General features: G+C 48.7%; 1 protein-coding gene across 7 annotated transcripts in view; it reads right to left on the bottom strand.

The window, feature by feature from the left end:
- The window catches only part of LOC100385179 (survival motor neuron protein), a 55,264-nt gene that overhangs the window by 20,751 nt on the left and 18,833 nt on the right, over positions 1–15,680 (bottom strand). The window contains exon 1 of one of the 7 annotated variants that reach the window (XM_035291448.3): positions 1,021–1,143. The exons of the other annotated variants lie outside the window; for them this stretch is intronic. Coding sequence (XP_035147339.2) covers positions 1,021–1,023 — 3 coding nt within the window. The 5' untranslated portion in view covers positions 1,024–1,143. Of the gene's footprint in view, positions 1–1,020; positions 1,144–15,680 lie in introns of those variants that run through there. 7 annotated transcript variants of the gene reach the window in all.

Here is a 15,680-nt window from a genome sequence, read left to right as displayed (position 1 = left end):
TGAAACCAACTTCTATCCCACTGCTCTCTGCTGACTCTCTTTTTGGACTCAGCCTGCCCGCACCTGGGTGAATAAACAGCCATGTTGCTCACATAAAGCCTGTTTGAGGGGTCTCTTCATTCAGAGCATGCATTTTAACATTTGGTGCAGAAAACCCAGGACAGGAGTCCTCCTTTGGGGAGACCGGCACCCTGTCAACTGTGATATGGTAAAAGCCCCATAAAACTGCATACCTCAACCATACCTTGGCTTTCTTTTGAAACTCCTCTCTGTAACCCTAATGTGACAGGCAAGCAGTCCAAACCCACACCATCTTGGCCCCTGCGACTTGTAATAAGTAATTAAGGTCTGTGATTTCCACCCTACCCAGACAATGTGTAAACAAATGCTTATCTTGCTTTTGTAAACCACTTAAGTAACAATCAGAATGTCAAAAGTTCCCTGGCCCTCGGAATGTCCTGAGCCCTCTCACCTTCATCTTTGCCCAGGAATCCACTGGAATGTCTGAAGTCCCTCACCCCAACCCCCGCCCCTCACCCCTCACCCCTCACCCCCAAGGTGGTTTTACAGGTATAAAATGTCTTGACACCCTCCTTTCAGGGTCACGGGTTGGAGAGACATGAGTCCTCTATGGCCGCCAGCAATAATGACCCTGCCGTTTGGCATACTTTTGTCTTGGTGTTGACTTTCTATGCTCGGGCCAGTACATTTTGGAGGTCCCACCGAGATTTATCTTCATCCATCACCAGACAAAAGCCGTCTCAGACTCTCGCCCAGGTGGCCGCTCCACCTTGGGGACCTCTAGGGGAGGCGCCCCCTGAGATATTCCAGGGCCCCAGAGTTCTGGCCCCGTGGAGGATAGTGACTACCCGGCTGACATTCACCCGAAATTCCTCAGGGTCCTGGGAACCTCTAGAGGTAAGTCAGGTCTGGGGACCGGTCCATCAGAGGGGCCTGAGTCAGGGGACCTGAGTCGGAGGACCTGACGTAGTCATTGCAACTCTGACCAGGCAAACCTACCATGAGATGTCACTGGAGGCTCAAGTTACCTCATTAGAGGCTCAGGTAATTTAGTTTTTGGTTGTTTTCCATAACCTTGATGTGAATGAGAGAGTGCATGTATATATATGTAGTCCCATGGCTGGAAGGCTATGGGGCTTGTATGGGCCTTGACCCACGGTTCCATGGGGATGTCATAAAGCAGGACATCATCTCAGGACTGAAAATTCTGAGGTGACCAGGCCCCGGGTTTATACGGGTACATCTTAGCCAAGATGCTCTGTAACATCCCTCCAGGGACATGGCCGGGCGGGCATCAGACTGGTTTCTCATCTGAGGGGGCACCCATCCTTTGTCTGTCAATCCTATATGTGGTTTTGTCTTTATTGTAGATTCACTAGTTTTGTTAGACTCCTGTTGGCCGATATACAGTGGTTTAGGCCTGTTACTCTTGAGGTGGATAATATTCTCCATTGGCTAAGTGACCACTGACTTTAAGGAACTCTAATTGAGTTTACACCCCTGGAATAATTCTGTTCTCTTTCCTTGAGGCCTCATTCTTCCTTTTTCTCATGTCTGAGCGAAAATTCTGCCCCTGACGACTTGGGTGTAGTTTTTTCTGTCTTAGGGAATCAAACTTTAAATAAGAAACTAACGGCCAGGCACAGTAGCTCAAGCCTGTAATCCAAACACTTTGGGAGGCCGAGGCGGGTGGATCACGAGGTCAAGAGATCGAGACCATCCTGGTCAACATGGTGCAACCCCGTCTCTACTAAAAATACAAAAAATTAGCTGAGCATGGTGGCGTGTGCCTGTAATCCCAGCTACTCAGGAGGCTGAGGCAGGAGAATTGCCTGAACCAAGGAGGCGGAGGTTGCACCACTGCACTCCAGCCTGGGTAACAAGACTGAAACTCCGTCTCAAAAAAAAAAAAAAAAAAAGAAATTACCAGCCCTCTTTGCCCATTTAGGGTAAAAAAGGAGTAACTGTCTCTTCTGTCAAAAGAAACAGAGATAGGGAGGGAAAGAGGAGAGAGGAAAAGAAAGTAGGGGAAGGGAAGAGGAGAGAGGAGACAAAGGAGAAAGAGGAGACAGAGAAGAGAGAGGATAGAGGACAAGAAAGAGAGGGGAAGAAGAGAGAAAAGACAGGGAAAAAGAGAGGAGGCAGAGAAAAGAGAGAAAGTAGACAGAAGAGAGGAGAGAGGAGACAGGGAGAGAGAGAAGAGAGAGAGGAAAAAAGTAGACAGAGGAGAGAGGAGAAAGAGAGGAGAGAGGAGACAGAGACAAAGAGAAAAGAAATAAAAAAGAGAGAACGAGAAGAGAGAGAGATAGGGAGAGAGGAATTTAATGCTTTTTAGGGTCCCTGTGTCAAGGCGACCAAAAGCTGCAGGGGTGGAAAACTCGAAGCCGGCCCAGTGGCTGCAAGCTCAGTTTTAAACTGACCCGAAAGGCGTTTTTTTCTTTCTCTGCCGGCTGCCAGCCCCGCCTGGCTTTCAGGCAGGCCACACTGCTTCAGGGTGCAGTATCTACATCCAAAATATGGCTTTAAGAAAAGCTTTCTAACTCTCTGTAATGCAAGTGACCTGTTAGCACAGTAGTTAAGGTGTAGGGCCTGCAACTGCAAGGTTGTTCGTTGATATCCTCAGTGAAGCCAGTGTTAAATTAGTGAAATCTCTTGGGGGAAAATTCAAAAACTGAAGGAAAAACCAAATGGGGTTGTCTAGCTCCCAGCCTTGTACCCCCCTCCAATGCACGACGGCCAACTTCAAGGTTGGGTTTTCAGGCCAATATGAGGTAAAATTAACCCCTGGAGAACCCTGCTCTTTATCTAAACTAGAATGGCCGTCTTTTGGAATTGGGTGGCCTGACACTGGGACCTACGACAAAAAAAAAAAAAAAATTACCCAGGCTATATGGAAATGGTCACGGGAAGTCCTGGCCACCCTGACCAGTTTCCATACATTAACCAATGGTTGGATTAAGTTCAACGACCCCCCCATCCCGCCGTGGCTGAAACGGGGCATAAAACAGGCTAAACGTCAGGTCATGTTAGCCAGCCCAAAGAAAGCCCCTTCTGGGCCAGCCATTCTCCCCCACCCTAGTGGAGGATCAGAAATTACCACCACCCTACTCAAGGCCCTCTGAACCAGAGCCTTAGCAACACCCCCGGATAGTACCAGTAACCAAACCTTGTCCCCCGTGCACATTCGCAGCGAGGATCCACACCCACTGGCGGTCCTATCTCTCCGAGAGGCGCCCCCAACAGGAGAAGACAATTGGGGTCGCCCATTCTTTGTTCACATCCCCTTCTTGTCAAGTGAGTTATATAACTGGAAGGTGATAGAAATTAAAGACAGGGCCGAAACACCAAGTGCTGGGAAAAGCTGCCGGGCTGCACCCAAATTTGGCACGCAGCACACGTGGCATGGCAAAGGGGATTTTTATGGCCTGCAAGCCAGCAGATGCATCCAGTGTGAGGGGTTGTGCAAGAGGGGAGGTGCTGAGCAACTGCTGAGTTTAATAGTTCCTAGGAGGGGTTTGTGCTGGGGAACTGCTAACATGGCAAGAGGGAGAGGGTTAGAAACCTGCTGAGATGGAAAGTTCCCCGGGAGGGGGTCGTGCTGGGAGGCTGGGGAACTTAAGGCGGGGTTTTACAATGGAGTAAGTTCTGTCAGAAGGCTCAGCATACCCCGTTCTCTGAGAAGCCCCAGGCTTTGACAGGGCTCTTAAAATCTGTACTCCAGACTCATCGCCCAACTTGGTATGACTGCCAACAATTATTACTGATTCTGTTCACCACAGAGGAAAGAGGCAAAATTAGTCAAGAAGCCCTGAAAGCCATCATAGGTCCAGGGCAAGGAACAGTAGAAAAAACAAAAAAACCGGGACTGAATTAAAAAGGTTTTTCCCTCTACCCAACCCCAGTGGGACCCCAATACCTTGGGGGGGTCACCAGACTCTGAACAGTCTTCACTGGTATCTTTTAGAAGCGGTTAGGGGGGCAGCCCACAAGCCCACTAACCTCTCCAAGGTAGGGACTGTAACTCAGGGTCTGCAGGAGTACGCAGGCTGCCTTCCTTGACCGTCTAGAAGATGCTTATCACACCTACACTTCTGTTGACCCTGAGGCTCCAGAAAATCAGCGGACCATCAATCTGGCTTTCGTTTCCCAGTCAGCCCCCAGATATTAAAAGAAAGTTATAGAAGTTAGAGAGATTCCAGGAAATAAATTTAACCCAATTCCTAGAAATTGCCCAGAAAGTTTTTAATAACAGGGATACTCCTGGAGCCATACAAAAAAAAGGGTTACTAAGGCAGTAATAGCAGCCCTTCAGAAGACACAAGTCATTCCATGAGGGCAGGAGGCCTTGTTAAAGGGCCCCCAGGGTCCCTGGCTCCATTAGGAAGAAACCATTGTGTGTAGTGTAAAGAAGAGAAACATCAGAAAGAATGAGTGCCCCAAGAGAAGAGGAGTAATTGCTCAGGAAAAACCACCGAGGGCTATCCTCAATTTAGAAGGTCAGGATTGACGGGGCTGGGGCTCTGGGGCTCTTATTTACTAAGCCCCCAGGAGCCCAGGGGGTCCTGTTCACTTTAAGAGTTGGGGACAAACCTGTTAGCTTCTTAGTGAACACCGGGTTGGCCCACTCGGTCCTTAAGCCTCTAGGACCACTAGCCAGTAAAAAACAATTATCCAGGGGACCACAGGAAAAACCAAAACAAGCTCTCGGACCACCAACTGACTCGTTGATCTGGGGAACGGCACTGTCACCCACTCCTTCTTAGCCATTCCAGAGTGTCTGTACCCACTCCTAGGACGGGACTTAATTCACAAACTTCAAGCAAATATTCCTTTCAGTGAGGGCCAGGCTTGCCTCTCAAGTCCTCCTCCCTTGGCATCAGGGCCACTTCAGCAAATCCTCATCACCTGTGCTCTGTCAGACGAGTATCTCTTGCAGGAAGTTTTATCCTCAGAGGCAGATCAACTACCAACATCAGACCTCCTCCACCAGTTCCAAGAGAATGTACCCAGAGTGTGGGCCGAGACAAATTCCCCAGGCTTGGCAAGTCACCGTACCCCAGTCGTGGTTCAGCTATTGGCAACGGCAACTCCAGTCGAGGTACGACAATATCCCATGAGCCAGGAAGCCAGATGGGGAATTGCTCCACATATAACCAGACTCCTAAAAGGAGGGATCCCTACTACCTGTAAGTCCCCCTGGAATACCCGCTTGCTCCCTGTGTGATATAGCTGGCCTAGAATTAGAACCAGTACAATGCCATTTTAAAATGGGAAAACTGTTTCCATTCTCCTCACAATGATTACTAGCCATGGCTTCTGTAAACTACTAAGATTACCTTGCAAAATGTAAAGAGAGGACAAGCTGCATACTTTCTCTTATCTGTAACTGCCAGAATTGCTGGCCTTTGCTTACCAAAGTAAGCACCCCCAGATAATTCCATCCTGGCGCCAAGTAACCTAAAATTATATGGACCCCACACCTGTCCAAATAATGTATAAACTAATGTTTACCTTGACCTCTGTAAACCACTTAAGTGGCAATCGGAATGACAAAAGTCCCCTGGCCTTGGAATATCTGGAGCCCCCTCACCCTCCTCTCAGCCTAGGAGGTGATTGACAGCTTTCATTCCCATCTCCGTTCCTCGCCCCCACTCCCAAGGTGGTTTTGTGGGTATAAAAAGGTCTTCTCACTCTTCTTTCTCGGCCACGGGTTGGAGAGACGTGAGTCCTCCGTGGTCGCCGGCAATAAACCCTGCAATTTGGTATACTTTTGTTCTGGTGTTGACTTTCTGTTCTAAGTTCAATGCAACACCTGTCTTAAAATCAGGCACAAAGGACTATCGGCCTGTATAGGACTTAAGGGAGGTAAACAAACGAGTAGAAACTGTCCACCCTACGGTTCCAAATCTGTACACCCTCCTAAGTCTCTTGGGCCCAGAACACCACCATTACACTGTCTTGGATCTCAAGGATGCATTCTTTTGCATCCCACTGGCCCATTAGCCAGCCCACATTTGCTTTTGAATGGATTGACCCCGATACTGGGGTCTCAGGGCAACTCACTTGGACAAGACTGCCTCAGGGGTTTAAAACCTCCCCGCAACTCTGTTTGATGAGGCACTTAGCCAAGATCTTGCTGCCATCCAAGCTGAGTTCCCCGAGTGTACCCTACTCCAATGCATGGATGACTTACTTTTGCCTACAAAAACCCAGGAGGCCTGTAGAGCCCACCTAGTCATTATTAAAGACCCCACAGACTTTGAATTACCAGGTCTTCGCTAAAAAGGCCGAACTCTGCCAACCGAAAGTTACTTACCTGGGCTATATCATAGAGAAGGGCAGCCAGGCACTGGCACCAGCCGAGTCCAAGTGGTGCTGCAAATACCCACCCCCACCACAAAATGCCAAGTTCGAGAGTTCCTTGGGGTAGTAGGGTACTGTAGGCTATGGATTTTGGGATTCGCGGAGATAGCCAAGCCCCTGTATGCCTGCATTGGAGGAAATCAGCCCTTGACTTGGACAGAGATAGAACAATGGGCTTTTAACAAGCTCAAGACTGCCCTAACTACGGCCCCAGCCTTGGCTTTGCCAGGCATCTCTAAACCCTTCCGGTTGTTTATGCATGAAAAATAGGGAGTCGCTTAGGGGGTGCTCACCCAGACATTGGGACCATGGTCCCAGCCAGTCACCTACCTTTCAAAAAGACTTGATCCCGTAGCCTCTGGGTGGCCAGCTTGTTTGAGGTTGGTGGCAGCTACAGCCCTGTTAGTCAAGGAGGTGGACAAACCAATCTTGGGGCAGGAGTTAAACTTAGTGGCACCCCACATGGTGGAGTCACTACTCCGTGGAGCTCTGAGAAAATGGATGTCAAATGCCTGCATAGTTCAATATCAGGCCTTACTTTTGGACCAGCCCCGCATAAAGTTTTTAAAGGCTACAGTTTCAAACCCCGCCATGCTGCTACCAAACAGTGAGCGGGAGGAGCCCATACACGACTGCCAACAGACAAAGGATGTCCTCCATGCGGCTCAACCAGACCTCACCAACGTCCCCCTGCAGAACCCAGATGAAGTACTGTATACGGATGGCAGCAGTTTCATGGTCGACGGAGTCAGGTATGCCGGGGCAGCTGTGGTCGTCACCCTAGAGCGGGCTGTCTGGGCCCAGGCTCTTCCACATGGAACCTCGACCCAAAAGGCAGAACTCAGACCTCTGACAAAGGCCTTAGACTGGGCGGAGGGAAAAACTGTTAACATCTACACGGATAGCAGGTATGCCTTTGCTACGGCTCATGTACATGGAGCCATTTATAAAGAAAGAGGACTACTTACCTCAAGAGGGAAAAATCATCAAAAATAAAGAAATCCTAGCCCTACTAGAGGCTGTATGTAAGCCGGAGGGAGTGGCATTAATACAGTGCAAAGTACCAGAAGGGAGATTCACCAGAGGCGAGGAGAAATAGGGCGGCTGACCTACAAGCCAGACAGGCAGCCTTGGGACCAGTAAAACCTCTGACTCTTCTTGTAACTCTGCTGACCTCAACCCTGCCCCCTACCCCTATGTACTCACCTGATGAAGAAAATTTTGCTAAAGAACAAGGGGGCATACAAGATCCCACAGGATGATGGATTCTACCGGACACAAGGATTGTGATCCCCAAGGCTCTAGACGGGCCCTAGTTAAGGACACACACCAGGCCATTCACTTAGGACAGAACAAACTAATTGAGCTGCTAAAAGCCAAATGCTACATTCCCCACGTACATGAACTTATCAAGAAAATTCCTAGTCAGTGTGATGTATGTGCCCGAGTAAATCCGGGAGGGAACAGGTCTAGCCAGGTAGGAGTAAGACTCAGAGGGGCTAGCCCTGGGGAGCACTGGGAAGTAGATTTCACTGAAATAAAACCCCCAGCAAATGGCTATAAATACCTCCTGGTGTTTATAGATACATTCTCTGGATGGGTCAAAGCCTTCCCCACTGGGTCAGAGACTGCCTTGGTGGTCACAAAAAAAAAAAAAAACTATTACAAGGCCTTGTTCCTCAGTTCTGCCTCCCTCTAACGCTGGGGTTGGACAATGGGCCCGCCTTTACTGCACCAATTTCTCAGGGCCTAGCGAAGGCCCTGCGTATATCCTGGAAATTACACTGTGCCTATTGTCCCCAGAGTTCAGGGCAAGTCGAATGAATGAACCAGACCTTAAAAGAAACCCTCACAAAGTTTATCCTAGAGACTGGTGAAAACTGGGTCAGCATGCTTCCTTTTGTCCTCCTCCACATCCGATGCATACCCTACCAGAAAGGCTTCTCCCTTTTTGAAATCACGTTCAATAGGCTCCCTCCCTTACTCTCCAGACCTGCATCCTTAAGTCCTTACAGGTGCTCCAGTCTGTTCAATCCCAGATACACCCGCTCCTTAAGGACACCCATCCCACCCCATTGGACCTCACAGACCAGCCAACACACCCCTTCCTGCCTGGAGACTCTGTCCTTGTTAAAAGATTCGCCAACTCTGGCCTCACTTCCCGTTGGAGGGGACCCTACACGATTATCCTGACCACACCCACCGCACTCAAGGTGGACAGACTAACGGCCTGGATTCATCACACCCACGTTAAGACTGCCCCACTGGGAAGGACAATAGAGCGTCAAACACTCATCCTCTGATTTACTAAAGCTGAAGACTGGTGCACTCTTCGTGGTCACCACCCTCGCCACCCTAATCCATGCTGTAAATCCCTGTAGCAAATCCCCCCTAGAACCCACCTACTATCAATGGGTCCTCACCCAGGGCTCCACTGGAGAATATGTTAGTTCCTTAACCGGGAAGGAATCCACCTTAGTCAATTTAACCCTGGAGTACATTCCAAAGAACCCATTACCTTTTCCCTAGATGTCTGTGCCCTCCTAGGCCCCAACCTAAATTTCAGAACAAGTGGAGGTATAGCTGGGTGCGGCAGTTTAGGGGCAGAGCAACAATTCCAGACCATGGGGTTATATCTGTGCCCAGGATCCACCCCACAAAAAAAAGGTGGAACTGTGGAGACTTAAATGAATTATTTTGCCCCAACTGGGGTTGTGAAACTATCTCCAGAATATCATGGTACACCAAAAACATAGACTAATGATATTAAGGTCTCAATATGAGCCCTTAGAACCAACAAACAATACTAACCTGTTGGAGGAATCAATGATTTGATTCCCGTAAATAAAACAAGGAAATGTGACATGGTAATGTTGTATCGGACCGAGCACAGAAAGTCAACACCAAGACAAAAGTATGCCAAATTGTAGGGTTTATTGCCAGCGACCACAGAGGACTCACGTCTCTTCAACCCGTGGCAGAGAAAGAAGGGTGACAAGACCTTTTTATATCCGCAAAACCACCTTGGGAGTGGGGGTGAGGAGCGGGGATGGGTATGAAAGTCTTCAGACATTTTGGTGATTTGCTGTAAATCACCTCCTGGGCAGAGAGGAGGCTGAGGGGGCTCCGGACATTCCAAGGGCCAGGGGACTTTTGTCATTCCGATTGCCACTTAAGTGGTTTACAGAAGTCAAGATAAACATTAGTTTATACATTATTTGGACAGGTGTGGGGTCCACAGATTTTTTAGTTGCTTGGCGCCAGGATGTAATTATCTGGGGGTGCTTACTCTGGTCATTACCGGTAAACAAAGGCCAGCAATTCTGGCAGTTACAGATAAGAGAAGATATGCAGTTTTACCTCTTTGCATTCTGCAAAGTAAACTAGCAGTTTACAGAAGCCAAGGTTAGCAATCATTGTGAGGAGAATGGAAACAGTTTTGTCATTTTATAAAATGGCATTGTACAGGTTCTAACTCAAGGCCAGATATATCACAGTAAAAGCCCCATAAAACTGCATACCTCAACCATACCTTGGCTTTCTCTTGAAACTGCTCTCTGCAACCCTGTGACAGGCAAGCAGTCCAAACCCACACCATCTTGGCCCCGGCGACTTGTAATAAGTAATTAAGGTCTGTGATTTCCACCCTACCCAGACAACGTGTAAACAAATGCTTATCTTGACTTTTGTGAACCACTTAAGTAACAATCAGAATGCCAAAAGTCCCTTGGCCCTCAGAATGTCCAGAGCCCTCTCACCTTCATCTTTGCCCAGGAATCCACTGGAAGGTCTGAAGCCCCTCACTCCCACCCCTGCCCCTCACCCTCACCCCCGAGGTGGTTTTAACGTGTATAAAATGTCTTGACACCCTCCTTTCGGGGCCACCAGTTGGAGAGATGTGAGTCCTCTGTGGCCGCCGGCAATAAAGACCCTGCAATTTGGCATACTTTTGTCTTGGTGTTGACTTTCTATGCTCGGGCCAGTACAACAGACGCTGCCTCTCTTGGAAGATACCAGAGACCTCAACACATCAGACCAGCCCAGCAGCTCTCACTTAATGTGCTGAACAGCTCTCACCACCTTCAGATCGGGTAAGCAGTCGCCCTCTCTCTCTCTTTTCCTTTAAATCCTAATGAGACAAGTCTCCCTGTCTCTTTTCCTTTAAATCCCAAGGAGACAAGTCTCCCTCTCTCTTTTCCTTTAAATCCCAAGGAGAAAAGTTTCAGAGACAAGTCTCCCTCTCTAAGTAGAGGCTAAGGAGACACTCTATCCATGTGCTCAAAGACTCCGACGTCGGTCACGGATTCGGGAAGATGGTCTTCCCTTGGTGTGTGGTCAATTACTCAAGACACCTGCCTTGATCACTCACCCACTTCACAGCCCAGGAATCAGTCAGGGACTCTTGCTGAAAACCCTGGTAGCTGCTCGCTCCTCCTAGTCTCTACTCTACTCCTTTCCTTAACTTATCTCCTTCACTAGGGCAATATTCCGCCCTCTAGTCCCGTCTTTGCCTCTAGCCTACGTCCTAAAAAACCTAAAACCTCTTCAACTGTTGTCAGATCTAAAACCTAAACGTCTCTTTTTTTTTTTTTCTGTAACATAGCCTGGCCTCAATACAAATTAGACAATGGTTCCAAATGGCCAGAAAATGGCACTTTCAATTTTTCTACAATTGAGACCTAAACAATTTTTGTCAATAAATGGGCAAACGGTCTAAGGTGCCCAATGTCCAGGCAGTTTTTTACACTCCAATCCCTCCCTAATCTCTGCTGTCAATGCAACCCATCCCAAATTTTCCTTCTCTTCTTTCCATCTGCCCCTCCTGCCTCTGCCAGTGACCGAGAGTCCTCCTTGTCCATCAACCTTTCCAACCTTTTTCCTCCCGCCTGTCTAAACCAGGCCCTAATCCAGGCCCACCCACCACCCCTCCGAGTCTCCCTCATCTTCTTCTGCCCGCAACCAACCTCCTTATGGCCTTCCTGTTACCTCCCCACCTCATACCCAGTTCAGCTCACAGTTTAGTCCTGCAGCTAACTCCTCTGCCCCTGCCCAACAATTCACCCCTAGAGAGGTGGCAGGAGCCGAAGGCATAGTTAGGATGCACATTCCTTTCTCTTTACCTCACCGTTCCCAAATCGACCAACAGTTAGGCTCCTTTTCATGAGATCCTACTATATATATGCAAGAGTTCCAATATTTCACCCAGTCCCATTACTCACCTGGAGTAACTTAAAGGTCATCCTTACTTCTACTCCACCCCTGAAGAATGCTTAATATGCATTTTACCACCCAATCAGCCCCTGACATTACAAAAAGCTAGAGAAATTAGAATCTGGCCCTCAAACCCCACAACAGAATCAATCTCGCCTTCAAGGTCTTCAGTAATAGGGAAGAAGCTGCCTCGCAGCAGTGCATCTCAGAACTACAAATGCTTGCCTCTGCCATAAGACAAACTCCAGCCACACCAACAGCTCACAAAGACTTCAAAGTGCCCAGACTACAGCGTCCAGCCACCCCTCCCGAACCTTGCTTCAAGTGTCAGAAACCTGGCCACTGGGCCAAGGAATGCCCACAGCCCGGGATTCCTCCTAAGCCCCGCCCTGTCTGTGCAGGCGCCACTGGAAGTTGGACTGTCCGACACACGTCACTGCGGCCTGGCAGCTGAAGATTGATGCTGCCTGAACCTCTCAGAGGCCCCCTGGACCATCACAGATGCCAAGCTTCAGGTAACTCTTACGGTGGAAGGTAAGCCTGTGAGGTGAAGCCATTTATTTTCTGCCTGTTGCTTGCTGTTAGAAAAGGTAATATAGTAAGAAGCTAAAGTCAGCAGTCAGGCAACTAACTGATGCCAGTGGCCTTGCCTCAGTGAGGCCTGAGGGCTGGGAAAATAGCTCCCCTTCTGTAACTGGTGTCTATATTATCTACAAACCTTGAGAATATAGCAGAGAAATGTTCTTCCTCTGACCCAGGAAGCTGCCCCCAGTCACATACTTCATATTTGCACAATCCAGACGCCCCCACCCCCACTTAGAGTTGCATCTGCCCTCGAGTGATTTACTGCTTTTGTTCAGCTCCTGTAACCCTTCCCCTTCTTCCCTTTCTGTGCATGCCAAATATAAATTAGCAAATCAATAAAAGCCAAGGACTGTGAGGTCAGCTGCCCTTCCAATGGGCAATGACAGAGTTTCACCTCTGCTTCTCATTTAGAGTTATAAGCCTTAAAAAGGGAAAGCAATTGCTCTTCGGGGAGCTCAGTTGTTAAGGCATTAGCCTGCTGCCGCTCCCAGACGAATAAAAAGTCACTTCCTTACTCAGTACGGTGTTTGAGAAGTTTTGTCCACTCCATGTGCTCCTATAAGCCCATCCCCTTCTTAATCAACATGGGGGCCACCCACTTCACGCTGCCTTCTTTTCAAGGACCTGACTCCTTGGCTCCAAAACTGTTGTGGGAATTAACGGCAAGGCCTCCAGGCCTCTCAAAACTCCCCAAGTCTGGGGTCAGATAGGCCAGAAATCCTTTCCACATTCTTTCCTAATCATCCCCACTTGTCTAGTTTTCCTGTTAGGCCGAGATATCCTAGCAAAACTGTGTGCCTCGTTAACTATTCCTGGGCTACCAGCCACACCTCATTGCTGCCCTCCTTCCCGAACCCGTATCTCCCTCAATAGCTCCCCTTATGTCCCCCTACCTTAACCCTAGGGTGCGGGACACCACCTCCCCATGCCTTGCTACAAGTCACTCACCTCTCATCATCCCCTTAAAACCTAACCACCCTTGCCAGGCGCAGTGGCTCACGCCTGTAATCCCAGCACTTTGGGAGGTCGAGGCAGGTGGATCACAAGGTTAAGAGATCGAGACCATCCTGGTCAACATGGTGAAACCCCGTCTCTACTAAAAATACAAAAAATTAGCTGGGCATGGTGGCACATGCCTGTAATCCCAGCTACTCAGGAGGCTGAGGCAGGAGAATTGCCTGAACCCAGGAGGCGGAGGTTGCGGTGAGCCGAGATCGCGCCATTGCACTCCAGCCTGGGTAACAAGAGTGAAACTCCGTCTCAAAAAAAAAAACCTAACCACCCTTATCCCATTCAGCACCAGTACCCCATCCCAGCACAAGCCTTAGAAGGCCTAAAGTCTGTTATTAGTCACTTACTACAACACGGCCTTTCAGTTCCCACTAACTCTCCCTATAACACTTCCATCCTACCCATCCATAAACCGGACAAGTCCTACAAGTTAGTCAAAAACCTTTGCCTTGGCCAGGCGTGGTGGCTCATGTCTGTAATCCAAGCACTTTGGAGGCCAAGGTGGGTGGATCACCTGAGGTCAGGAGTTCAAGACCAGCCTGACCAACATGGTGAAACCCCGTCTTAAAAAAAAAAAAAACCTTTGCCTTACTAACCAGGTAGTGCTTCCCATTCACCTGGTTGTATACCAAACCCCTGTGCCCTCCTATCTTCCATACCCGCTTCCACAATTCACTATGCTGTTCTTGACCTCAAAAATGCTTTTTTCTAAAGCCCACATTTCTACGCATCTGTCATAATCCTTCACCAGCATACATGCACTCTCCCTGCCAACCGTATCCAGTTAATTTCCCAAACCCCAACCCCATCCACTAAACAGCTGCTCTCCTTCCTAGGTGTTGTAGGATACTTTCACCTCTAGATACAGGTTTTGCTCTACTAACCAAACCACTTTATGAACTTAATAAAAGGAAACTTAGCTTCCCCCATTCTTCTTTCTGTTCTTAAAAAAGGCCTTAGAGACTGCTCCTACTTCAGTGCTCCCCAACTCCTCTCAACTCTTTTTCTCTCTACACAGCAGAAATAAAAGGCTATGCCATTGGAATTCTTACACATGAGCCAGGCCCATAGCCTACAGCCTTTTAATCCAAACAACTTAACCTCACAGTCCTGGGCTGGCCCTCATGCCTACGTGCAGCAGCAACTGCTGCCGCCCTGATACTCTTAGAATCCCTCAAAATCACAGGCTATGCCCACTCACACTCTATAGCTCTTATAACCCCCAAAGTTTAGTTTTCGCTTCACACCTTACACACATACTTTCCACCTCTCGCCTCCTCCAACTTCATTCACTATCATGGAAGCACCCACAGTAACCATTGCTCTCAGTCCTGACTCAACCCAGCCCGACATAATACATAACACAAACCCTGAACCCCATGACTGTATCTCCCTAATCCATACAGCATCCTCCCCAATTCCCAATATTCCTTTTTCCTACTCCAGACCCAGACCACACACATGGTTTACTGATGGCAGTTCCTCCAAGCCCAGTTGGCTGGCACAGCCAAAGCTGGCTATGCTGTTGTATCCTATTCATCTTTTATCAAGGCTGCCACACTCCCCTCTTCCACTACTTCTTAGCAAGCTAAACTAATTGCCTTAACCCATGCTCTTACTCTTGCCAAAGGACTACATATTATTATCTATACTAACTCTATGCCTTCCACATCCTATACCACCATGCTGCCATATGGGCAGAAAGAGGTCTTCTCACCACACAGGGGTCCTCTATTATCAATGCCCCCTTCATAAGGGCCCTCCTTAAGGCCACTCTCGACCCAGCCAAAGCCAGAGATATCTACTACAGAGGATTCAGGATTTGAGCCACTCCTAAAGAACCCACAGGGTATAGCCCCTTTGAACTCCTACATGGCTGCACGTTTCTGTTTGGGCCTAACCTTATTCCAGACACCAGTACTCTTGGTGACTATCTTCCAGTCCTCCAACAGGCCAGACATGAAATCCACCAGGCTGCTAATTTCCTCTTACCCACTTCAGATACCTGGCCATGTGAAAACACCCTAGCCAGAAGGTCATTCCTAGTTAAAAGCCTAACCCCTTGGTCTCCGCAACCTCGGTGGACAGGAACCTTCCTGGTCGTCTATAGCACCCCAACCGCTGTCCATCTACAAGACCCTCCCCAGTGGGTCCATCATTCCAGGATAAAGCTTTATCCATCAATTGGCCTGACTCCTCCATCTCCTCCTGGAAGTGGCAAGTGCTCTCTCCCCGACTTCTCTTAAACTCACCAGTATCCACGAAGTGGAAGACTAACCCTATATAAACCTGATATACCTTTTACTTTCAGTAGGCATCTTTTCCCTAACACCGCTATTTAAAGCAGTTGCCCTACTACTTACACCACACCTTGGGCCAGGCGCCGTGGCTCACGCCTATAATCCCAGCACTTTGGGAGGCCGAGGCGGGTGGATCACGAGGTCAAGAGATTGAGACCATCCTGGTCAACATGGTGAAACCCTGTCTCT

Source organism: Callithrix jacchus, chromosome 2 (assembly GCF_049354715.1).
Source record: "Callithrix jacchus isolate 240 chromosome 2, calJac240_pri, whole genome shotgun sequence".
Lineage (NCBI taxonomy): Eukaryota > Metazoa > Chordata > Mammalia > Primates > Cebidae > Callithrix > Callithrix jacchus.
The sequence above is the reverse complement of the archived record's forward strand: the minus strand, read 5'-3'. Positions and strand labels throughout refer to the sequence as shown.